The sequence below is a fragment of the Pistacia vera genome, unplaced genomic scaffold, assembly GCF_008641045.1.
Source record: "Pistacia vera cultivar Batoury unplaced genomic scaffold, PisVer_v2 Contig250, whole genome shotgun sequence".
In the NCBI taxonomy this organism is placed as follows: Eukaryota; Viridiplantae; Streptophyta; class Magnoliopsida; order Sapindales; family Anacardiaceae; genus Pistacia; species Pistacia vera.
Window position 1 is genome coordinate 1,622,211 of NW_022196058.1, and position 26,898 is coordinate 1,649,108.

The window sequence follows — 26,898 nt, forward strand, 5'->3', positions numbered from 1 at the left end:
ACTTTGTAATAGAGTAGTCATTGAATTAAAAATGAAGATATAAAAAAATATTATGCTATCAAAATATTTCATAATAGAGATTTTAACATTATTTATAATCAGTAGAAGAAATAATTTCAAATGGATAGAATATAAATAAATTAATTATGTAAGGATATTTTAGAGAATAAAATTTAATGAAATAATTAATTCAATTCTGATTCAAACTTAAGCCAAAAAGTTAGGCTTTCATCTATTCAGATAAAAATATCTGAGAATTCTCATCAAAGCAGAAAAACAAACCACCGAAAACGTCTCAATGGCTTCTATTAAGATGTATTCAAGACTTGAATGGACAAGACAAACCAAATCCCAAGTCTATAGCCCTATCAACATTACCTCTGGTCTAAATATGTCAATAACTGTATAAGATGACGACGAAGGGCGGGAAGAACATAGGCAGGATTTTTTTCTGATAATCTCCCAGCCACTGAGATTGCATACTCTCGAACATCGAAATCCTATCACAACAGAAACATTTAGCTTTTCACATAAGCAACACCAGAAATTCTAAAATTGAATAAAANAGCCTCTAGAGTGAATCAAATTAAGCTTCCGATTAAGTGATAATTAATACAAACAGAATAACAAATTGCACTTGAAACTGATGAGTAATTGATGGACCTTCTTGCATTTCTCATTATTTGCATTTCCCACAATTCATTTTACGAGTTATTGAGCACTCTTCTCTCTTTGCCTCAGATTTCTTCTCCACCTTCCCCAGCCTGTTCTCCTTTTGATCCTGTGGCATTAGACATCATGCATCATGTTACATGACATCCATCAACATTTAACTGAATTAACTATTTAAATTAGAAATTAAGAAGGTAAACAAACAAACACAACATGTTAGCAGATCTAAGATAAATATTGAGGTAAAGTTAGCTATCAATTTGATACAAGAATTAAGTTAGTGAAGCAAGACCTCGTTCTAACTTACCATTTGATTGAATGTCTTCTCCAATTCCTCTTTGCTTAACATATACAAAACCAATAAATGTAAGAACAGAAAATTTTAGCACATGAAAAAGGGGAGAAAATAATAATTCTATCGATGAACTTTACCGATATCTCATCGTCAACCTTCTCTTTCTTCACTGGCTTCTTGGATTTCTTGCACGTGCAGCATTTCTTTTTTGGCTCTGATTCTTCAGCAACAGAACAAGAACAATAGTAGCAACATTTCTACATCCATACATTCAGACGAATTTATTTTATTTCACAAATTAAATTAATCCAACAAAGCAAAAGTATGTGACTCAAATATTTCATTAACCTTGTTATAGTGTTATTTATCATTACCCTTGTTAAAATGTGATCCAAAGATGAAGTGATTTCAATAGAATCAACAATAATAATTATTATTTTATATTTTCCTTGAAAAAAAAAATAAAAAATTGCAGAAACTCTTACCACACAACAAACTGGAAGGCAACAACAAAGCCAGCAAGTCTTGACATTCCATCCGCAGCAGTATGCCTCAGCCTTCATGATTTTTGTCCAATAAAGAGAAGAGAAAATTAAACTTATGAGTTTGAATTAACTTAAATTTGATGTTAACTTGTATACATATTGAAGTTTTGATGTTAACTTGTATACATATTGAAGTTTTGATGTTAACTTGTATACATATTGAACTTTATACCCTCATAATTAAAGAATGAGACCCACAAAAAACAGGCTTACATTATACACATTCCTTGATTCCCTTCAAATAAATAAATTATACAACAAATCATCTAGGCTCACTACAACATTATAGACACATAGCTACTAAAATTAGCTACAGAAAGGAAAACTATAACAAATACATATTTACAGCAACAAAAGTCAATATTTATAACTAATTGAAATAATTTTAGTGATACGACTTCCTTTCTCAAAGCTAATATTCTTCTCTTGCTTTAACTTATTAAAATCGTGACAATAACTAGTTATTTAGTTACAATGTATTACCTATAGTAAAACATTGTAACTAATTAATGTATTTAGCTATAACATTTTATTTACATGGCATATAGCATCACTATTAGCTACGAGTTAACTATATAGCTATTTTTTGTACCCATTGAAGGTGCTGGAGGCTGTACGTCAAGTAATTTGAGTACCCAACCTTAGAGTTAGATTGTTGACATAAATAGGCTCCTCTGAGAAGTAGATCATTTAAAAACACTGAGGTGAGAATAAAAGAAATTATTTGACTTGACCTACTGACTTTTCAAACCAAAACCTTTTCTTTCTTGTTCTCATTGTGACATTAAAGAAAGATTAAGATTTCCCGTAGGCCAAGACTTCATTTATTACTTTTGACCCTATATGAGATCAAAAATAGTCAAGGTCAGAAACTTGCTGAGGAATATTCACCATATTTCCTCAAACCAAGGGAGCAGCTGGCCTTGCTTGATAATAATGGGATTTGAAAGAACTAGTGAAACAGAGTCAAGCAGCCAATCTTGAATGGTAGGCATCAAAGAAGGAATACTGAAATAGCAACCAGTTATATAAAAGGACAATTCTCTAATAAAATGATCATAACAAGCATGTAAAGAAAATATACTAGAATGCCTCAGTGTACTTGACAGTAATTTGTTCAAGGGCATCAACAAGCATACTGGAAAGACTTACATCCAAGAGACCATCCACAAGAGGAACTTCCATTACAAGACCCACTGCTTTTGTAATATTTCCAACACAAGCCAAAGCCTCAAGCAGGGGTTGCCTCTGCGTGGAGAAATCTAGATATCATAAATATGCCATTGATTAGAAGTCTTGTTGCCTATCAAATGAAAACAGCATAACTCAAAGAAATTGTAGTGACAAGGAAAATGAAACAAAAGAGAACTAAATTGATGGCACAAGACTTATTTCAGCCAAAATCCTTTACGTCTTACTGCTTCACGTAAGTGAGATGTAATTGTTGGCAAATAGTGGATGAGTTCCCCTCCCAAAGCACTAGCCATCTCCCCAAGAGCAATGAATCCAATGTCATGTTCAGCTGGAACTCGTAGAACTGTGAGAATGTGATTCATGCATATCTGCAACACATCACAAGTGCATGCACATATTACTGGGGTGACTTACTGCTATATACATAAGGATGATTCATCATCCAAAATGCTCTCCATGCTAGATACAATTATATGATAGAAAATGAAGCAATCCACAAACCTTTAAATAGTTTGTAACAAATTGGTCGCACAAGAAATGAGCAATCGAGGTAGCAGGGAAGTTATACTAAGGCGAACAAGCTGATCCCGGTGCTATAAGTACCAGAGTACAATTTCAGCAACTTCTCTATACCATGACATCATGAGCTCACCAGTATTCCTGTCCAGAAAACATTTCCATTATATCCACATCAAACACTAAAATTAGTTAAATAAAAGGGGCACAACTCATGTGTCCTATATATGAGTATCAGAGCTCCACAAGAAATCCAACGAGAGGCAATGACACAAAGAAGTAAAATAAAGATGCCAACCACAAAACCTTGGTTTCAACCTTGATCCTATATACCACCAGGGGAAGCGAAGAAAAAAAAAAAAAGAAAAAATTGGAAAGACAAAAGTGGTCTTCTCAACTCAAACATCAACTTCAGAAGCCAAAGATTTTGCAAATAATTGTAAATTTTCATCTACCTCAAGAGCTCCCCAACTGCAAGTAAAGAACCATGTATGCTATGTACAGGAGCATTTCTGCCCAACCCATCTTGAGTAGCCTCAAACATTCGATAATACCTATCACAAAGAAATTACATCAGGACTCATTGCCCACACAACAAGTAATAAAAACAGAAGACCAAAGCGAGAGTTCTCCAAATGTTTGAAAACACTTAAAAGTTGTGTACATAAAGTTGCACCAACAAGGAATTTGCGCATTGAGAAAGGCAACATCAGAATTTATAGCATCACCACCCTCAACAATATACCTTCACCTCTTTAATAAGAGATACAGAGCATCAAATAAGCACAGACAACTAGGCTCACTAGTCATGTTAAGATTATTTTTCTTCTATAGGAAACAAAAAGTATATAAATAGAAAGAGAGAATATGGAAGCACATCAGCTCCACTAAGGTGTAAGATTACCTCTTGAAGAGGGAGGCAAAAATTGTACTACAAATATTGACAAGAACTTTGTATAGGTTGTGAAAATAGACCCATTAGCTGTATGATATGTACATGTAAAGCAACCCCAAAACAACAACAAAATCAACCTAGAACCTCACTTTGGTTAAGATGAATCAAGAATAAAAAGGCATCTTCGAACTCTCTTGAAACTGAAGCTCATAAAAATAATATAAAACAAAAGCATTTTAACCCACTAAACATTGCAATCTAGACTTTAACATCTTCAAAAATCCTATTTTTCTTTCACATCAAATCAATCCAAAGATGAACCAGTTCCCCTCACTTACTTAAGGTCTTAGCACATTTCCTTACCAAAAGAACAAGAACTTTCAGCAAAAGGGAAGAAACAGATATCAAAATAGCCCACAGAAAGTGAACTTCTTTTCAAGCTTCAGTCCATAAAAATGAAGCCACCATGTAGGAAAGGAAAAGATGATCTGTTGTCTTTTATTCTTCTGGAAAATACCACAGAAAGCAGAGGACAAACTCATTAAGATTAATTTACCAACTGGTAAGCATAAAGAGTAACACTGCTATCTATTCCAATACTTTCCTTCTATATTTTGTTTTTCACCAAATTCATGGGCACAGTTGTCCTAGTAAGAAATAATCTTTTAACAATATTTGTAAAATTAAACTATGAGAGTAGAGTCTTTGCTCAGTCTCCTCAACTCTAGAAACTTCAGTTTTCCCTTTCTTTTTCTACTTCTGATTGTTGTTGATCTCATTCTGAAAACTTATTATTACCTCGTGAAGCACGGCAGTGTCACCAAAGAGAAATCATGTTGTTTCTGGCAAAATAAATTGAAGACTGTTAATTTTTTTTTTTTTTTTTTTTTAGTTTGATATCTCAGCAAACCCCTCTGCCAAACCATTTAATGAACACAAATTCAAGATTAGGGTCCCCGTTGAAGCCCAAAATCTTCACTAAGACCACAAGCCTAACTAATGGGCGTAAAACCACAAGCCTAACCACTCAAACCTCTCAATGATAACGAGGATAACTAATCCCAATCTCCTATTAGCTGGCATCCTTCTAATTTGAGTGAGTTAAATCTTAAATACAGTTGTCTTTACATATATATAGGAATGAAAATAATTTTATAGCTATCTAAAAGCAATACAAAATAGTAGGATAAACCAGTGATCAACCAAAAGATTTGCAAGTTAGTGAAACAAACAAAGATATTTATAGCATATTTTCTATACAATATTCAGCACCAAACTTAAATCCTATTGTTGCACCTTCATCTATTATCTTAAGCTTTTAGATTAGATGATTACTTAACACAATATTAAAGCTAGGTCGACCAAAGATCTGATGTTTGAATCCCTCACGTTACATTAATTGAATTATAAATTTTTTGTGGTTGTAGTTGTATTGGCGATTGTTGTTGTTTTTAGTCTGCATGCAAGTTCACATTAGAGGACACTTTAGAGCTTCAACACTATAGTGAGCCTTTTAAATATCATCTTTAAACATTTAAGTCAACTAGTTGCTTAACAAAAATCATGATGGCTGCTAAATAGATCCTTCAATCAAGTGTAANATTTTCACATGATATATCATGCTCCGGAAACTAAAGTTCCTACCAAAGAGTATGGTTTTGCAGATAAGAGCTTATTATTACTAAGAAGTTAGAAGACAAACCTTTGGTAAGTATGGAACACAACCAAGGCCCATTGACTAACCTCGCAAGGAAACATATAAAATTAATAAACATCATGTAAGACAATAAAGAAAATAACAATAACAGAGAAAGAAAATAGAATTCTTTAAATTAAAGATACCTTAAATATGAACATAAGAGATCCTACCACCTTTTGGTGGTAACTAGCAAGCGAAGGATCCCTAAGAATTCGCATGAGAGAATTTATAGCAACCTGAAATTCATGGGCTCATAGAGAAATTAAGACGAGCTAGAAAAAAATACTACATAACAGGTATAACTGCTATGATTTTATTTTTTAAATATTACCGTAGAATAATAATCTTCAGTTGTAGCGAATGATGGCCAAAGGTCCATTGGTAACTCATCCACTGAAGGAATGTGTTGGCCAGAATCACTGGCAGCACGGGTAGCTTCTCCATGCGACCCTGATAGTTGCTGATTTCTTTTATGCACATGAGGATCCAAAGCACCTATAATCCCAAGCACCTGGTGGTGTCCAAAAATGCTTTTAGCATGGCAACACATTTAGAGGATATAACAAAGCATTCCAGTCCAAAATTATACCTTTAACACTTCCCGTCTTGTAGACCAAACTAACTCACCATTCAACATTTTCAAGAGCAAGACAAGTAATTGTGGGTATTCATTATATGGAGATATCGCATACCTGCCAAAATCGTACAACAAAATGTTTTAGGAGTACCCTTTTTTATTGGATGAGAAACATGGAACTAAACATACTAAATCATATGGATAGATACAAAGATGGAGAACCAACAGCCCACCACAAAATGGTAAAACAAAACAGATATTAAAAGTACATATAGAGGATATTACAAGCATTAAAACCAAAAATGTCTACATAGTGGGTACTGAATTTATTCCAACTAAAGGAGTAGAAAATATTTTCCTAATTCCCTAAAAGATTGCCATGCACCTAGTTAAAATTGTTGCCATGTCATAACCAATATCGTACTATGTTACCTATACAGTTGATTTTGCAGAAAGGCATCCATAAACATGTAAAATGCATCAGTGTAGAAGGAAAAAACACATTTCATTCGTGAGTCATCAAATATGGGAATCAATTATTAAAAAGTGACTTCAAAAATTGGTTCATTGAACAGAAAGTGAATGTGCATAATCTCCATCTTTATCAAAAGTGACGCAAAATTTAACTCTTAAGAAAATTATTGACCATAAATCAACAAAAGAGGCATCCCACATACCCAGTGCTCTGGATAACTTGTCCAAGAGTTGTCACAGCCACTTCACGTTTTGCCACAGCTGCTCCATCCAATAAAGCTTCAACAATTAGAGGCATAACTTCGGATACATACTGTCTCATTCCAAAACCACCCTAAACAAAAGTAAGAGTGCAAAACCCTATCAGAAATCATTTTATGTGAGCCGAATAAGCTTAATTGTATTGCAATTAGGCTAGGATACTTATCATATACCCTAATAAACTATAACATCAGATAATGATTAAAAAAATATTTTTTTTATTAGACACAATAAAAGTTTCTTCATTTAATATATTCTACATAGGGGTGAACCAAAAGTCAGAATCAAAGAGAAAGGTAAACACGAATGCAACGACTTCACTACAAACTCACTCAAAGAGAGCGAGAAATTTAACAGCCAGCTCTGAAGTTGGTTAGTGTACTCGAGTTCTTCTCAATCAAACATGTACCAGTTAAACACAATTTATAACTTGACTCAAGCATTATTTCAAATAAAAGTTACGAGTACAAGTTTACCCACCACTCTAGCAAGATCCCCAACGGTTACAAGAACTCCACTAATAATGCCATTATTGGCATTGATCCCAGTACCCTCAAGAAGTCTCGCCAAAAGTGCCTGCAAAATCCAGATACTCACCACATGAAGGAGGAAAAAGAGCATTAAATATTATTAATAAAAAATTTAAAAAAAAAAAAAAAAAAACTTCTCAGGAAAGGAAGAATGAATAGTACGAGATATAACCATAAGTAGCACATGAGTGACAAAACCTTGTGTATTGGAGTGATGTATGGACGTATTAGCCTCTCACAGTTGCGTATCAAGCAACCAAGTAACTTCGCACTTTCTTCTCTGCATTTGTTATCTGCACTGCTGACGCCGCAAGAGAAGTCAATATATGGCACTTTAACTTCAAAAAAGCATAATATATGTTCTTTTCTCTAGCCCAGATAAAGCAAAACACAATTGACAAAAATAATTTCAAAAATAGCCATCAACAATTGTAAGTTAGGTTTGTTTTTCATCTAAAATCGGATAATATTTTAATTGGTCTAAAATCTAGATAGACTTGATGTATGAATCTAAATGACTTTTTATTTTTACAACATCTGAACATAAATACTAAATTGTCTGTTTTTACACACCAAATATTTCTAAAAACTAATATTTTAACATATATATCTTTACAGATAATAAATGGCATTTTATCTAAAAAAAGGCTAAAAAAAAGCTATAATCTCAATTACTTTATTTAGATAATTCATTTTAGAAGTAAAGAAAATACTATTTTAGTACGAAATTCAACTAATTATATAATACTAAAAATTCATCTGATTGTATAATACATAGTTTTTTTTTAATTTAATTTTGTTAGTCAACTTTGTAATAGAGTAGTCATTGAATTAAAAATGAAGATATAAAAAAATATTATGCTATCAAAATATTTCATAATAGAGATTTTAACATTATTTATAATCCCTAGAAGAAATAATTTCAAATGGATAGAATATAAATAAATTAATTATGTAAGGATATTTTAGAGAATAAAATTTAATGAAATAATTAATTCAATTCTGATTCAAACTTAAGCCAAAAAGTTAGGCTTTCATCTATTCAGATAAAAATATCTGAGAATTCTCATCAAAGCAGAAAAACAAACCACCGAAAACGTCTCAATGGCTTCTATTAAGATGTATTCAAGACTTGAATGGACAAGACAAACCAAATCCCAAGTCTATAGCCCTATCAACATTACCTCTGGTCTAAATATGTCAATAACTGTATAAGATGACGACGAAGGGCGGGAAGAACATAGGCAGGATTTTTTTCTGATAATCTCCCAGCCACTGAGATTGCATACTCTCGAACATCGAAATCCTATCACAACAGAAACATTTAGCTTTTCACATAAGCAACACCAGAAATTCTAAAATTGAATAAAAAGGACATCAAACTTATTACTGCAATGCATCAGAAAATTTGCAATTTCAAAACAGCTTCATACAAGTAAAATATAATTTTGTAGTTATTTGCAATCAGAGTGAGTAGTGACTAAAGTGAAAGAACTTAGGTTGCTTTTATTGTTCTTATGGAAATTTTTACTTTGTTTCACTGAAATTGGCCTCCGGTTCACTCCCTTCCTGTGATGTTCTCTTCTCTTACAAAAAATATACTGCTTAGTTTCTTTTAAACAAAAATACAACAATTTTTTTTGCAACTTGAATTCCAGTTATCATGACAGAAATCAAGCCAGTTTTTGAAATACAAGTAAAATAGCCCCTTGAGATAACAGGTGTCTATGGAATCAGTTAATTAACCTAAATGGACTTAAACACCCTCACCATTATTGTTTTCTCTGAAAATTCTAACCTCCCCAAATCTAAACCCACTGCCACAAAGCCATCACTTCCACCTCTTCTCTCATAAACTCCAAAGAAGGGTAAAACTTTATGGAGATGTTCAGTCAGAATATCATTAAAGTTCACTTAGGGTGAAGATTTAGAACCTTCTGCAAAAAGTTTGAAAAACATTGGAGTGAAGTAACTTTTTTGCTCACTTATGGCTTAAATTTCAACAGTTTTTGAGGAATTTCCATAACCTTTCCTTATTTCGGGATTGAAAAAATGTTGTTTAGACTGATTTTCTTCTTTCCTTGACTCATGTATTCTTTTCTTTAACACTGTTATGTAAGCATATTATGAACTACTAGTCCTCTCATTATTTCATATTTTTCCTCCACTGTCAATAGAACTAACAAAACCTATAGTAAGATAGAAAATAAATATGACAAACATTATGACAGTACTTAATAAAGAGGTCATACACAAACAGGATTCCAAAGTGTAAAACAACATTCAAAATGGGAAGGTAAAAGGATAAAAGTTAGAATATCATTGGCTTCAAACGTGAAAGTTCAATTTGATATATCCATAAAAGTCACATATCAAGAACTAATTGAAATCATACCTCATCATTCAAAGCAGCAAAAACTGCACTCAGACTATCAGCTTGTGCTAAAAATTCATCAAAACCTCTGTTCCCATGCAGAGAGGAAAAGATAGAATGGCGAACAGTAACATCAGCATCAGCTACAGCTGCAATGAGAAGCTTTTCCACAAGCTGCAGAAGCCCATATAGAAAAATCAAAATTAAGGAAAAAAAAAAAAAGGACAGCTACATTTAAAATTTAAAAAAAGCAGAGCATGGGCATGGTAACATTGAAAATATAACAGAAATAGGAACAGGAAATATTTTGAAGATGGTCCTGAAGTGGACTTTGATTTTCCTAGGAAAGGAGCTCAAATCATGATAAAAATCCTTGATGTCAACCAAGACGTTAAGATTTTAAATTCCCCGTTCAGAACTCGGTTAATGCAAAAGGTAAAAGTTCAGGGTATAAATAGATAAATATATGTACACATAAAAAAAAAATTGAAAAATAGTGTCTATGTCAAGACATCTTTGGGGGTGGTAACTAAGCATCTTCAAGAGAAGCTTAATTGTTTATCTAAAGAGGTTGGAACACTTAAGTTTCTTAATTTTTTTTTCCTCTGCATCTCTCGGTATCATCTTTTACTTTTTTCTCAAGTGGACTTCTGGACCACTAGATCTTGTGCTCACTGATCTTTGTTTCTAGTATTAACATTATTTCTTAGCTCCACAGAAAATTATGAAATAAGAAAATATTGATGTATACAAACCTCTTCAATAAGACGTCTTCGCTTTCCTCCAGTTCGATTGGACCTACTGGAACCAAACTGTGTACATGATACTCCTGAGAAAGAATTAGCAACTAGTTTGCAACAACATAGGGCAGCATCTTTTCGTGTGACCTTATCCTCATCATCCAGATATACAACAACTGATTCTCTTGCAAACTCGAGAAGTTCATGGCCCTAAACCATATATTAAAGTCAGAATGAACAATGAAGCTAACATAGGATTCATATCTGAAAAAATCTAGATGCACACCTTAAAATTAAAACGAGCAAGAGTCTGCAATGCAAGTTGCACTAGGGCCGAACCATTAAGGTCCGAAACTTGCTGAGGAATATTCACAATATTTCCTCGAACCAAGGGAGCAGCTGGCCTAGCTTGAGAATAATGGGATTTTGAAAGAACTAGTGAAATAGAGTCAAGCAGCCGATCTTGAATAGTAGGCAGCAAAGAAGGAATACTGAAACAGCAACCACTTATATAAAAGGTCAATTCTCTAATAAAATAATCATAACAAGCAACTAAAGAAAACATACAAGAATGCCTCAGTGTACCTGACAGTAATTTGTTCAAGGGCATCAACAAGTGTACTGGAAAGACTAGCAGAAGGAGAAAACATTACATCCAAGAGACCACGCACATGAGATTCCATTACAGGACCCATTGCTTTTGCAATATTTCCAACACAAGCCAAAGCCTCAAGTGAGGGTTTGCCTCTGCGTGGAGCAATCTACATATCATAAATATGCCATTAATTAGAAGTCTCGTTGCCTACCAAATGAAAACAGCATTAACTCAAAAACAATTGTGGTGACAAAGAACATGCAACAAAAGAGAACTAAATTAATGGCACAAGACTTATGTCAACCAAAATTCTTTACGTCTTACTGCTTCACGTAAGTGAGACGTAATTGTCGGCAAATAATGGATGAGTTCCCCATCCAAAGCACCAGCCATCTCCCCGAGAGCAATAAATCCACTGTCACGTTCAGCCGGAATTCGCAGAACTGCGAGAATGTGATTCATGCATATCTGCAACACATCACAAGTGCATGCACATATTACTAGCGTAACTTACCGCTATATAGATAAGGATAACTCCATTATCCAAAATGTTCTCCATGCTAGATACAATTATATGATAGAAAATGAAGCAATCCACAAACCTTTAAGTAGTTTGTAACAAATCGGTCACGCAAGAAATGAGCAATGCGAGGTAGTAGGGAAGTTATACTAAGGCGAACAAGCCGATCCCGGTGCTCTAAGTACCGGAGTACAATTTCAGCAACTTCTCTATACCGTGACATCATGAACTCACCCGTATTCCTGTCCAGAAAACATTTCCATTATATCCACATCAAACACTAAAATCAGTTAAATAAAGCAGGCCAAATGATGGCCAGATTTATATTATTTTGATAGAGAACAACACACATCCTCTATTCAACAAAATCTGGAAGATTTTAAAAAAGGGACACAATTCCTGTGTCCTGTATACAAAAATCAGAGCTCCACAAGAAATCGAAAAAGGGGCAATGAGACTAAAGAAGTAAAATAAAGATGCTAACGACAAAACCTCGGTTTCAAACTTGATCCTATATACCACCAGGTGAAGGAAAATAAAAAAAAAAATAAAAAAAAGGAATACGAAAAATAAATTGGAAAGAGAGAAGTGGTTTTTTCTACTCAAAAAACTTCAGAAGCCAAAGATTTTGACAATAATTGTAAATTTTCACCTACCTCAAGAGCTCCCCAACAGCAAGTAAAGAACCATGTATGCTATGTACTGGAGCATTTCTGCCCAACCCATCTTGAGTAGCCTCAAACATTCGATAATACCTATCACAAAGAAATTACATCAGGACTCATTGCCCACACAAAAAATAATAAAAACAGATGACCAAGCAAGAGTTTTTCAATTGTTTGAAAAATTTAAAAGTTGTGTACATACAGTTGCACCAACAAGAAATTAGCGTATCAAGGAAGGAAACATTAGAATTTGTAGCATCACCACCCTCAACAATATTTGTAGCATCACCACCCTCAACAATATACTGTCCCTCTTCAATAAGAGATACAGAGCATCAAATAAGTACAGACAACTAGGCTCACTAGTCATGTTAAGATTATTTTTCTTCTATAGGAAACAGGAAAGTATGTTAAAAGAAAGAGAGAAGTAGGAAAGCGCATCAACTCCACTAAGGTGTAAGATTACCTCTTGAAGAGGGAGGCAAAAATTGTACAAGAAATATTGATAAGAACTTTGTATAGGTAGTGAAAACAGACTCATTAGCTGTATGATATGTACACCTAAAGCAACCCCAAAACAACAACAAAATCAACCTAGAACCCCACTTTAGTTAAGATGAATCAGGAAGAAAAAGGTATCTTCAAACTCTTCACATGCAACTGAAAAAGAGATGATATTAGTATAAAACTAACAACTCTGTACTACACAACAAAGTGGTTCGAAGAGTTGAAAACAAGTTTAGAATTCAAATAGGTATGGAGTCGTATCAATTGGTTCAATTTATCAAACTCTCCAAGCTTGCTCCAACCATAACATGATAGGATTGTGGCTCCTCCCAAATTTTGATCCACAGTCTGGATAGTGGAAATTTATAACAGCAAAAAGATATCATAAATGAACATAAAAATTAGGCACGGTTGCACATGGTAAATCAAGACACCGACCATATGTCACTTCGTGTATTTCAATAGAGCTTCAACTCAGGTTTTTCTACTTTCTCCCTTACTATTTCCTTTTCTCTACATTTAATAACAAAAAAAAAAAAAAAAAAAGAGGGTTCTTGGCGCAAAAAGTATTAATCAACTGTTATTTCTTATTGTTATTTATAAGAAACTATCTTATTTGCATTACTAAAGAGGGGCTTTACAGAATTCAAAAGCAGCCACTAAACAAGCAGTAGCATGGGAAAGCAAAAGGACCTATACACAATGATAAATTAACAGTTATAATTCAAAATTCAGAAAATGAAAAACTAACCACTGCACACGCCAGCGTGTCTCACGCTTTTCAATAACACGAAGGCAAGCACGCAATGCCTCCACCGCCCGCTCTCTAACAGCCAATGTTGGATCCCTCAGTGCAACCCAGATAGCATCAACAAATTCAGGTACATGGACATTGAACACGGTTGAAGCATTTTCTGCCATTTCCTATTATAAAATTACAAAAAAAATTAAAAAGGTGAAAAGATATCCAAAATATGCAATAAATTTATACTAATAAATTTTGCTTTTTAATTAATGTAATGGTAATCGGTTATTTTGGGGTGATAATGGAAAAGTTGGTAGATAAGTCACCCTACATTGAATGGGATGGACTTGGAACACAACAGTTCTGCATTAACGAAAATTAAAAAGCCAAACATTCCAATTTAAAAAACAAGAAAAAACAAAAAGAACATTACTATAGCATAAATGTACAATCAAGGCGAAGTTTCCATTCTTCTAAATGCGAGGAAGAAAATTAATAAAACCTAGCCAATAACTGTAGACAACAAGTAAACCAACATGCTCACACTTACTTTCAAGATTAAGACGGCAGCAAATCGGCGATACTCTACTCGATCCCCACGAAGCCAATCAAGGGCCATTTTTACCTGAAACCAAAAAACAATACTCATCACATGCTGCTCCCATAAACAAACCACAACCCACCAAACAAAAAATGCACATAGCCATAAACCTGAAACTCCACTTCGTCTGCAGTCATTGCTCCTCCAGCCCTGGCTAGATGGCCAAGAACTTTACTTGCAAGGACCAAAATATCTCGATCACGCTTTACCTCAAATACAGTCCTCATATAACCCGAGAATTTGGAAACCTTGGAGGCATTCTCACCCAGAGCCACATCTATCAACTCATCAATGGCTCTTAAAGCGCCCAAATTCTCAGCAACATCGTTGCTATCTAATAGACTAGAAATCCTATCATATAACTGATCCATAAATCGAGAAAAAGCTTCTCCACTAAGATCACGCGCCTCCTCCTCTAGGTGTTTCTTCAAAGCTAACGAAGCACCCTCCTATTGCAAAACAGTTACACAAAACAATCAAGTAAAACTCGAAGCATCCACATAACTCACTCTCACTTTCTTTATTTAACTCTCCTTGTCTTTCCGTACAACTAACCGTACCTTAGGATTGCCATGCGTACAAAGGTCCAAGAGAATTCTGTTAAGGGCGTCGAAGCTACCGCCGCTCGGGGCGGAGGCTCCTCCAGGGCCGCCGTAGCGAAGGGACTGCGACGTGGAGGCCATTGATTGGCCTGCTCCTCAAACCCTAAACCCTAACCTCTCTCTCACTCTCTCGTTCTCTGAATACTATCAGATCCCCTAAATTTTCTCAAGAAATTGAAAGCAAACCAAATAAATTAAATGATTTCTTGGATTCTGAGACTGAGAGCCAGCCACAGAGAGAGAGAGAGAGAGGAGAACAAGTACTTTGTAAATTGAGAATTAAGTTGTGTTTGATGATAACGGCGTCATAATAGTAGTGGTAGGCTTTAACTTTACGCGTGTTTATTTGTTTGTCTGATAATTTCCAAGCTTATGCTCCCACTGTCTCCAACTCTTTTGGCTATTATTTATTATTATTTTTTTTTTTCCCTCTTAATTTTTGCCATGATTTTTGGGGATCAAATATGTTATTTTATTTCCTTTTCCTTAAATTTCTTTTAAATATTTTGTCTTTTTTTATGATATTTGTGTTTAATGAATTATCATTTCTTATTTCTTCTTTTACATAATTTTTATGTTTTTTGTTAATTAATATGCAATATAAAGAGAGTAATCTAGAACAATAATAATACACATTCCAAAAATTATTTTTCTCTTCCGAAATACTGTGTAATCTTATATGGTGTTAAGATGTAAATAAAAATGATTTATTGAATGATATGACAATATCAAACAAAATGACAAGTCATTTGGGATGTGAATTTTGTGATGTATAGCATTATGCAATCTGAAAACCAATTCCTATATGAAAAATAACCTATGGCTAGTTTGAAATTATTGTATTAAAAATAATATGTAATGTGTTTAATAAATTAGATTTTTAATTGTTGTTGCATGTATAATGACCAACAATTACATTTATTTTTTTAATTTTTTTAAATTCAAAATTGATATTTTAATAGGTATTTAATAAATATTTAAAATGTATTAAAATTTTATATTAAATAAATTATTGATTAATTAATAATTTAGAAATATTCAAAATATTGGACTTATGGCATCAAGCAACCACTGTTGACCAGTGGTCAACGATGATCAACGGTGGCACATTGATGTCATATTTGGTTCTATGGAAACCGGTGAATCCAAATCCACAGGAATTTGGTGATTACATCGGATTCTAACATTGATTTTGGCCAAATAAGGTTGTGGCAGCTTAGATTGTCTCATGCTGCCAAAAATAACATAATGGAACCTGATGATTCAATCAAATTAGGCTGCTCCTTTTGACCAACATTGACATTTTTATAGGAGAAATGTTAATAATGTCATCACCTTATTTTTAAATTTTTATTTCATTAATTTTTTCAAGTAATTTATTAAAGAGCTTTTATGTATTAAGATTATAGTAGACGTAAAAATCTACCTGTACGGAAAGAGGGACTGATCCCGTGAGATTAAGGTCACTAGCGATATGCTGCACTTGCACACGTAAGGAAACAAACGTGAAGTGACGGAAAACACCAGGGTAGTGTTTGCCATAGGCACTCCGACGCTCAAGTCAACAAGGCTGAAAGAGGCTAATTTAGTGAGGGCTAGAGAGAAGAGAGGTTACTAGAAGTCTAGTCGGGACATGACTACGGCTGTACTGCGAAGTTCTCAAGCGGGAACTCCAGGGTCTGAAGGTGTAATGTCATCTCCCTTGTGAGAGGGCTGGCCTTTGTTTAAATAGTGACTGTATGGTTTTCCAATCCTGATGGGATTGGGAGTCCTCGTAGTAATTGTTCCTCCCAGGGGTGTATACTTTGGCCCCTTTATCCTGGCGTGAAAGGGAGTTCGAGCATGACTCGGATACAGACTTTGGAGGAATTGAGACAGTAGTCAACTTCCTTATCAGAGTTTAAGTATGAGTTTAATCCGTGGGTGACTGTGGGCTCCAAACTTGACCATAAGCCCAGAGGGTATGCTAGGATCAGGGGGCCTGGGTCCAGATGGTATGGACCGACTGCACTTCATATCGAATGGGCATCATCTGGGGAATTCTAGCTTGGGCTACATCGGGACTGGGCCTAGGCTTTCCTCTTTGTCAGAAGTGTTACCCTATTTGGGCCAAGGACATTTTTTGGCCCTAAAAATTATCAAATAATGACTATTTTTAAATAAAAAATTAATTCTACAAACTAATTATAATAAGTTTACTTTTACTAATAACTTTACCTAACACTATAATCGAATTTTGCATGATTATTCTTTCTTCATTGTACATTGTAATGAAATCGATAGTTACTTTTGTCCAGGATCTTATCTTCAGTCGCGGGGGAGACAATTACGGGTTTACCCAAAAAGTTACTAGTATTCAAAGCCACCAATGCTCAAATTTGGAATTGAAGTGGGCATTGACATTTTCCCGCATCATAATAAGGCTTAGTTTGGGATTATTGTAGCATGTACCATAATCATTTATAGGTCCATTTTTCAAATAATCAACTTCAAAAATAATCTATGAGGTGTTTGTTTTGTTATATATATTTGAAAGAGTTAATGACATTAATTCCCTTAAGATATGATATAATGAAAATTTTGGAAATAACAGAAATCCCCTTGCTATTAAGTTTAGGTGTTAAAATAAACGGTAAGGGGGCAATTTGGTAATATTTATTAACACATAATAGTGCAAATTTTAACGGTTCACTAATAGTTTATTAACGATGTTATTTCAAAAACCTCAAAGGGGGCATTTGGATTATATAATGTTTTATTATAGGGATATATTATATTAACGGAAAAAAGATCACTTCGAAATTACTAAGAATGTTTAGAAAATATGTTTGGTTGGTTTGAATAAATTGGTGAATAATATTTTTAGTTGAGAAATGGGTGGGTATGTTATGTAGATTACTAAATTGCCCTCATTGTTAAATATTAATATAATAATATTTTTTATTATTATTTTTTTGAATCATTTCTTTTAAACCCCTACATTTGAAATTTTGCTAAAACACCACAGTCATATAAAACTTTAATTTATAGCAAAATCACTCCCACCCACCCCAAGCCACTACTGGCAGCTAGCCACCATCGCCAACTACCGCGAACAATCGACGAAATGGCGCAGACTGGCCATATATGGCCGGCTGTGCGCCGACAAATCCAGAAATGGCCATGGATCACAAATCCATGGCCAGAAAACGGCTAGATCTATGGTTATTTCATGGCCAAAGATGTTGCATTGAAATGGCCATAGATCTTTGGCCATGCCATTTCACATCAAAAGATCTGGCATTTTCACGGCCACATCTTTGGCCATGAAACAACCATAGAAACACCAGATCTGGCTGTTTACAGCCATGGATCACAGAGAAGGCCTTAACGGCGCACGACTAGCCATATCCCACTAGTTGTGCACCATTACATTGACTGACATCGGTGACTGGCGGTGATGAGTCACGGTTGACGGTGGTCTTGGGTGGTTAGGGGTATTTTGTAAACTTCTAATCTTTTTTGTGGTTAGGGTGTTTTAGCTAATTTCTCAAATGTAGGGGGGTTGTGTAATAGTTATTGGTAGACATTTGAGGATACTTGTATTCGAAATGGTTTTTAATTAAAGGCAAAATAAGTAGAAAAATCTTATTACCCTGGTAATGTTTTAATAACACCCACTAACAAGGTAATAAGATTACCCCCCAAATTACCAATAGTAAACATTATTTGCAATAAAAGATTACCGTAATATTTTATTACTTGCAAACCAAACACCAAAATCTTGCAAAATAAACGAAGATTACCCCCGTTATCTTATATACCTCTGATCCAAACGACCCCAAACGGATTCTTGTTATTATAACATACCTCAAGGGGATTAATGTAATTTAACTTTATTCAAAAATTACTTTTGATTTTGAGAAATGAGTTACAACCCATGCAAAAAGACCCAAATAAGTATTTTTTAAATGTTTTGTTTCTATTATTAAGTATATTGAAATTTATTTATTTTTTCATTAAAAAGTTCAAAATTTTTAAAAATTAAAAATTGGCTCACGGATTCATTGACTAGCAGTTGCTGTCGTGGAAAATTTTCCGGTGCAAGTGAGTTGACATTGTTGATATGATTGGGTAGATCATCGAGCGACGAGTGCAACTGTGTCGGCAGTGTCATCAAATGTTGCACCATTGATTTGCAGCAAGCTTGCAAAGTTTTGGTCGAACTTTGCTGTATCACTGTGGGCAAATGCCACCATTTTTACAACATCGTCGGTATAGTTGCACCCACTGGTAGGCCATCTATGAAATCATGCCACGGTGTCAACCTACTCACCAAAGAATTTTCCGCCAACGGGCAACCAACCACTATCAACAACTGCTAGTCGACGACTCCATAGGCCAGTTTTCAACTATTTTGTTTTTAATATTTTTAATAAAAAGAATTTATAATTTAAGTTCATCTTAGAGTTTTTTTGTAATTGACCCTTCCAAAATCAACTTTTAGATTCTAAAAGCTACAAATACATGCTTTTGAATTTCTTTTGAAAAACATATGTGAATTACAAAATATACCCTAGGTGAATTACAAACTTTCATAATCAGTTTGGTGTATAATCATTTTTCCAAACTCACCCTAGGTGTTTAATGTGAACCAAATGAAAAAAGAAATAAACAAGAAGAAATAACACAAGCCAACTCCCTATCTACTACATAATCTTGCTTGTTTATTTTTTACAGATTTCTTCACACTTGCAGATATTACACTCACATTTAAAAAAAAAAAAAAAAAAAGAATAATACTATGGGCTCGTTTGGATCGGGTTGAAATTTTTTAACATGGGTAATATTTGTTTAATTGAGCAGATAATCGTGTTTGGAATTTTTGTACAAAAACATTACCGAAAAACAAGATGACAAACAGTGCCAAAAAGGGGACAAATTGCCGGGAATAATATTATCTGATGGGGGGCTGATATTAAAACATTACTTTGGTAATCATAATTTTTGTCCAATCTTGCCCCTAAACAATGGATTATGCGGACGAAAATATCCTTTGTTTATTAATAATTACAAAATAGCCAATTTGCACAAACAGACGTATTTGTCCTCAGTTTTTTTATCTTCCGGACGAAACTACCCTGCTTTTTATCATTTATATCAAAAATGCCACAAAGATTGGTATACCTATATTATCCTCAGATATTTGCATATTGTGACCAATATGCCCTTGAACTTCATTAAAACTACAGGATAAAAGAAAAAATAAATTTCTAAATTGCACAAACAAGCACGATTTCCTTCTCAGTTCTCTACACTAAAACTCATTCGCCACTGGTGAAGTCTTCTTCTCGTCGATCTTGTTCACCAGTTCGTCAGTCCAATCGCTATTTCCGGTAAGTCGTTTGCCCTATTTCCTTTGTATGTTGCATGATTTGTTTGGATTGCAACCCTAAACCCTAACTTGTCCATTTTCTGTCTGTCGTTGGTCCACCATCTCTGCCGCAGCAACGTCGGCTCTTTATCGCCCTCTGTTTGCTCCCCAAAGACAACTTTTTGAAAACTGTCGTTGGTCCACTAACATAGAGAGCTTTAAGGTAATTGTTTTTGGCCATTTTTCTTTTCTTAGAGATATATGGTTGGTCAATGTAAGGGGTTTTTTTTCCTAGTAGCTAGTGATTTATTTGGATACACTGATTGATGTTTATGCAATTGTCCTTTCGTGTTCACATATTGATGTGGTTGTTGCTCTGTATGTTGAAGTAGATCATATACCCTAGTTTTGCATTCTAAATATTGTCATTATTTTGGTGGTTTTTATGGATCATATTGAAAAAAGGCATACAGATTTATAATGATGCCTAGATCTTTAGCAGATCTGACAACTTCAGATAGTATACCCATCATTTCAGTACTTTGAGCCACCAAATTCACAAATAGGATGGTGGCTTATGCCTTATTGTCGTAATATCACATGAGAGAGCATCTGTATAAGTAATTCTTCTGTCAGTACATGCAAATCTCTTATTCTTCTTTTGAAGCCTATCTTACAACCTAGTGGGTCGCAGTTTAGTTTAGATGTCATCAGTCTACTTGCTTGTGACATGTCAAGTGATTCTAAGCTGTAACCAGCTGAAGCTTAAAATATAATGACAAGTAATACACAAATGAGAAGGAAAAAGAACATATTAATTCAGATGTGTCCTAATATTTCGGTAAGAATTTGTTTAGCAGTATTAGGAAAGCATACACTAGTAGTATGTACATGAAAAAACAATGAAATATTCTTGAGATGTAAAAGATGTACATACCACATTAGTAATGATGTCAAAGGAATCATCTTCAAATGGAAGTTTAGGATTTAAATTTATGTCTCGAACAGCATACTCAGTCAAAACCCGTAGAGACATAATTCAAAGCATTGAATGTCTTTACCTCATCAATATAATGGTCATATACTAATATGTGTGCAAATTAGTCCATGATTATGATGTCCACTATAGCAGCGTCATATAGACAAAGGTTTCAACTCAACCAGTTCAAAGAGGGGTGTCACTTTGTCATTATTTACATGCTCATACTTTTTCCTTATTTGTCTCGTGATACATGATACCTATGAAGTTATGCTGATCGTACTGATCTACAGGAAACAAAATAATGCCTGCAAAAAATACTAGCCTTTCCTTGTTTAATATTTTGTTGGGAAATAACTGAAGGAGACAACCACTATCCAACCAATAACAATTTTGAAGGAGGAACCCTAATCAAGATTTGATTAAGTTAATAAAATTGCAATTGCTAAAATCAGCCAAAGCGGTAACAAATTTTGGATTTTTGAACGTCGAATTATATCAGTTAAATGAAATATCTACAGTAAAAATTAACAAAAAGACATCATAACCAGTTAAAGTAAAAACTTACTGGATTCCGTTTGAGCTCTTCTTCATTCATGCCCATTCCAACTATACGATCTTGTTTGTACCCTGGTGGATAATGGCTCACCTAAATGTGAAGCCAAGAGTGAGGGTTATGATAATATAAGATGCACCATGGAATGGCACTGTCATACAGATAAATATGTCTTACCCAACTACTACACATATCTAGAATGCTTGTTCCTGGAGTATTGCTAGGAGGTAAAACCTCTGAATAGTATTTAGTCAATGCAGCAATGGCTGGATCATCAATGTGTGTCACAAATCGAGGAGCTTCATAGAAAATTGAATCAGGTGTCCTGAAATTATCAATTATTGTATTTCAGATATAGAAAACTCAAACACTGTATATAAGCTTGCAGTGACGGGATTCGTAACAATTGAAACTACAAATAGATATTATGAAGTTTCAGCTAAAATGGTGGCCATTTAGATGAGCAGCTTGCATTGTCCCTGATATAGAGTTTAATTCAAGCAAGAAAATAAAGTATAGAGCCTTTACTCATCAAAGCGCTGAAAATCCTCCTCCTTGAAAGGGAATTGCTCTGGCCACTCAACATTCTTCAATATCTATGAGATGAAAGTGAAATGAATTATTGAAATAATGGTACCGTATACTTACATATGGCCTCAAAATTCTCAAAAATCTAAGAATATCTATTAGATTTAAGACCAAACACATTAGTTACAAGAATGTAACTGCAGTGAGCCATATTCCACCAAGTCAATTACTGCCAACGACTTCCCACTCAAACACAAGAGCACATAACATACATGACGCACCCAACTAATTTGAACCAAAACGATCACTGAATAGATGATTCAATTGCTACATTATCAGAAGCTCAATTAATTGAATTCCAAGACTATCCCATCATATTTCATCAAGAATGCACCAATACAATAATATATCACAATTCAATAACCAACAAAAGAATTCTTGTTGCTAACAGCAATTAAAGATGAAAACTTTACCTCTTCAACAGCACCCTTTTGCCTTGCAGAAGCAATGAAAGATTTGGAGGCAACATTACTCGCCATACTAAAAAACTGAGTCCAACATGCGGCTCCCAGACCCAACACCAGACGGCGAGGCGCTCTAATTCCAATGCCACACTTGTTCAGCGCTTTGGAAAGACTCGAAACAGAAGTAGAACACGAAAAAGTAGAGACTGAAGCAGAAGAAAGAGCACCAAAGAGTGGGAGCCTGTGGTGCAGCGTTAGACGAGGAAGATTTGCCATGTTTGATAAGATTCAACGAAGAGAATTTATATGTTTGGATTTTTATATGGTGAGAGTCTGGGATTGGATAACATGGATGTGGATCGTCATCTACCGTTGGATGAACCATCATGATTCTGTAGTTTTGTAATGAACAATTCCACCACTCGTTTATGTTAGTGATGTGGATTGAGTTTACGTGGCCGTCGATCATTTCTTTGAAATTTTTAAGGTAATTAAGAACTTAAGTAATATTATATTTCACATATAATATAATAAAAATAATATTTCGGTTTTAAACACAAAAATTAAGATAGTATTTCTAAGAGATAGATTTAGTTTTAGTAATGTTGTATTATTAAGAATGTTAAATTACCTTGAAGATTACTAGAAATATTTAGGAAAATGTATTTGGTTAGATTGGAATAAATTAATGGATATGCTATATTGATACGTTTGATTGTGAGGAATAAATTGATGGGTATGTTATTTAGATTAATAAATTACATTTTGTTTTAAATATTAATATAATATTATTTTATTATTATTTTTTGAATCATTCATTTAACTCCTTACATTTGAGATTTTGTTAAAACACCCCAATCACATAAAAGTTTAATTTTTAACAAAATCACCCTCACGTACCCCAAGTCACTGCCAATCGTGACGACAGTGGTCGGAATAGCTGGCGGCCAGCGGTGGTGGCCAAATCTAGCCACCAGCCTTGGGTAATTTTTTTCAAGTTTAAGGGTATTTATGTCCTAAAAATTTTGTATATAAGAATAAAATAGTCCATAAATATTTTGGTAAATTGTTTTCAAAACAAGGGCATTATTATCAAAAAATTCAACAGTTAAGGGTAAAATTGTAATACAATTATGATTATTAAATAATCTTAAAATACTTGAGAAAATTACTATTGGTTTTGAAAGATTATCGAAATCTTATATTATTTGATAATCAAATGAAATAATTTAAATAATATAAAATAACATTACCTTAATAATGGGATAATCCCGACCAAACGCCTCCTAACGTAAAAGGATATTACATGATAATGGTTTTTGGTAGGAATCCTTTTATGCATCATCTGATTATGGGCTTTATATATTCATATTGATTTGGTCCAAAATGGGATGAATCCATTGAATCGCACATCAGCCAACATAAGTAGTGATCATTTTGGTAACAACCACTCAAGATCAAATCTAAAACTTTATAATTACTTTTCGTCCAAAATCCAAATCTTTACCTAGTGTTGGACAATGAACTTTGGTCTATATCACACTTTTCATATGCTGGAGATACCCGAAACCATGATCACCTATTTAAATTTTGAGAGTTAGAGGATTCAAACCTAAAATTGCGCGTTTTAAAGTGTTTTATTAATTCAATATTTTTTATATTGCCTTTATTAATTAGAAGTCAACTAAAGAGGCTCTGATACGGCCGTGAGTAGTTGAGAGACACCAAGAAGATGGCCGTTTCTAGACATATTGATGGCAAAAAATAGCCATATTAGAGTAGATCTGAATGAAAATTGTCACATCTATTTTAATCATTTTCAACCAAATTGATGGATTTTGCAGTTAATATGGCCATTTTTTGCCATCAATATGGCTAGAAACGGCCATATCAGAGCTTCCCGGTATCTCTCGGCTACTCATGGCGACTCCAGGCGACTTCTAGCAGCGGATGGCGGTGGCGAGCAATGGCTTGGGTTGGTGGGGGTGATTTTGTTATAAATTAAAGTTTTATATAAGCGGGGGTATTTTAGCTAAATCTGAAACGTTGAATGTTGGGGGTTCAAATAAATTATTCAAAAATTAGTAATAAAAATAATATTATATTAATATTTAAAAAGAGGGTAATTTAGTAATTTAAATAACATACCCACCAATTTATTCCTCCCAACCAAACATATTAATATAACATACCCACCAATTTATTCTAACTAACCAAACACATTTTCTTAAAGATTCCCAGTAATCTTCAAGGTAATCAACTTTCCAGTAATTCAACATTCTCTTAATCAAACGCACCTTATTAAGTTTATAATATGTCGCATGGTAATACATATAGGGGCTGTTTGGATCGGGTTGAAATTTTTTAACGTGGGTAATATTTGTTTAATTGAGTAGATAACCGTGTTTGACATTTTTGTGCAAAAACATTTCAGAAAAAGAAGATGACAAATAGTGCCAAAAAAAGGGTAAATTGCCAGGAATAATATTACCTAAAGGGGGGTTGTTATTAAAACATTCCTCCGGTAATCATAATTTTTGTCCAATCTTGCCCCTAAACAGTGGATTATGCGGATGAAAATATCCTTTGGTTTATTAATAATTACAAAATAGTCAATTTGCACAAACAGACGTATTTATCCTTAGTTTTTTTATTTTCCAAATGAAAATGCCCTGCTTTTATCATTTTTTTCAAAAATGCCATGAAGATTGGTGTACCAATATTATCCTCAGATATTTGCCTATTGTGACCAATATGCCCTTGAACTTCATTAAAACTGCAGTATAAATGAAAAAAAAATTCACAACCGTACAGCCACGATTTCCTTCTCTGTGCTAAAACTTGTTCGCCGCTGCTGGAGTTTTCTTCTCGTCGATCTCGTTCGCCAGTTCGTCAGTCCGATCGCTATTTCCAGTAAGTCCTTTGCCCTATTTCCTTTTTATGTTGCGTGATTTGTTTGGATTGCAATGCATAACCCTAACTTGTCCATTTTGCCTCTGTCATTGGTCCATGATCTCTGTCGCAGCAATGTTGAGTCTTCGTCGCCCTCTGTTTGCTCCCGATAGCACTCTAATCGCGGTTATCGATAAGTTCATCGCCTTCTTATGGTATAGGAAGATTATTAAATTGAGAGGGTTGGTTTGTTTCACTTTAGAGAGGGTAATATTGCCATGGAATAACCGATTTGATCCTGAAATTACATGAAAATAGTTTGTAATGGCAGTAGGGTTTAGGGTTTAATGTCGTGATTTGTTACATTTGAGTTAGGGTTCCTTTGTTTTTTCTATTTAAGGTTTGGTTGGGTGTGTTCTTTTTTATGTGTGTTAGGGCTGAAATTGCTGAAATTGTGTGTATGAATTGCATTTTCAGTTACTTTTATGGTTGCAACGTGATTTGTTTGGATTGCAATTTCAAACCCTAACTTTTTTTGCCTTTGTCGTTGGTCCAACATCTACATCACAGCAACCTCTGCTCTTTGTCAACATCTGTTTGCTCCCAACAGCACTCTAATCGTGGTTTTCGGTAAGTTCCTCGCCTCCTTATGCTGTAGGAAGATTATTAAATTGAAAGGGTTGGTCTATGTCACTTTATAGAGGGTAATATTATCGTGCAATAACCGATTTGATGCTGAAATTGTTAGAGTAGATGCCTTAGAGCCAATCAATTATTGTAGAATTGACTTTTTGTAATAATGTTCATTAATCAATAATAAAAGGCATTTTATTCTATATCGCGTAAATCATTATTATTGCAATATGTATTGATATATGTCCTTAGAATGGTATAACCGTGACGAGGGTATAAAGTGTTTCAGATCTTGATAGTGAGAACCCTATGAGCACATATGGTGGCCATTCTAGAAACGTCCGTAGCCCCAGTATTATTCTGAAGTAAGGGCACAGATAATACGGTAAGGCTATCATAGTGTTGAACGACCCTGTCGAAAGGCAGTGACTGATCTCACTTGTCAAGGTTGTTTGGTGACAACCTGGTGCAACACATGGGTGCTTG

General features: G+C 34.2%; 2 protein-coding genes and 2 long non-coding RNA genes across 4 annotated transcripts in view; all 4 read right to left on the bottom strand.

Annotated features, from left to right (window-relative positions):
• LOC116132315 (serine/threonine-protein kinase TOR) overlaps nt 1–15,292 on the bottom strand; it is a 47,057-nt gene extending 31,765 nt beyond the window's left edge. The window contains exons 1-18 of the mRNA XM_031417970.1: nt 14,966–15,292; nt 14,516–14,854; nt 14,355–14,429; nt 13,811–13,983; nt 12,544–12,642; nt 11,970–12,129; nt 11,692–11,835; nt 11,358–11,533; nt 11,059–11,263; nt 10,788–10,982; nt 10,054–10,206; nt 8,843–8,964; nt 7,857–7,956; nt 7,609–7,704; nt 7,071–7,201; nt 6,406–6,508; nt 6,148–6,327; nt 5,987–5,989 (exon numbers count right to left, since the gene is read on the bottom strand). Coding sequence (XP_031273830.1) covers nt 5,987–5,989; nt 6,148–6,327; nt 6,406–6,508; nt 7,071–7,201; nt 7,609–7,704; nt 7,857–7,956; nt 8,843–8,964; nt 10,054–10,206; nt 10,788–10,982; nt 11,059–11,263; nt 11,358–11,533; nt 11,692–11,835; nt 11,970–12,129; nt 12,544–12,642; nt 13,811–13,983; nt 14,355–14,429; nt 14,516–14,854; nt 14,966–15,088 — 2,577 coding nt within the window. The 5' untranslated portion in view covers nt 15,089–15,292. The remainder of the gene's footprint in view (nt 1–5,986; nt 5,990–6,147; nt 6,328–6,405; nt 6,509–7,070; nt 7,202–7,608; nt 7,705–7,856; nt 7,957–8,842; nt 8,965–10,053; nt 10,207–10,787; nt 10,983–11,058; nt 11,264–11,357; nt 11,534–11,691; nt 11,836–11,969; nt 12,130–12,543; nt 12,643–13,810; nt 13,984–14,354; nt 14,430–14,515; nt 14,855–14,965) is intronic.
• On the bottom strand, nt 597–1,532 carry LOC116132317. The gene is made up of 4 exons (XR_004128393.1): nt 1,453–1,532; nt 1,105–1,224; nt 980–1,013; nt 597–781 (listed from the first exon to the last, which is right to left on the bottom strand). It is a non-coding gene; the product is annotated as an uncharacterized LOC116132317 (long non-coding RNA).
• On the bottom strand, nt 2,581–3,755 carry LOC116132316. The gene is made up of 3 exons (XR_004128392.1): nt 3,678–3,755; nt 3,208–3,366; nt 2,581–3,074 (listed from the first exon to the last, which is right to left on the bottom strand). It is a non-coding gene; the product is annotated as an uncharacterized LOC116132316 (long non-coding RNA).
• Nucleotides 15,293–21,674: 6,382 nt separating the features above from the next.
• LOC116132344 lies at nt 21,675–23,187 on the bottom strand. Its single transcript, XM_031417990.1, has 5 exons — nt 22,897–23,187; nt 22,424–22,491; nt 22,073–22,220; nt 21,908–21,988; nt 21,675–21,746 (listed from the first exon to the last, which is right to left on the bottom strand). Exons 1-5 carry the CDS (start codon nt 23,161–23,163, stop codon nt 21,675–21,677), a joined length of 636 nt encoding a protein of 211 aa, XP_031273850.1. The 5' UTR covers nt 23,164–23,187.
• Between the last annotated feature and the right edge of the window lie 3,711 nt (nt 23,188–26,898).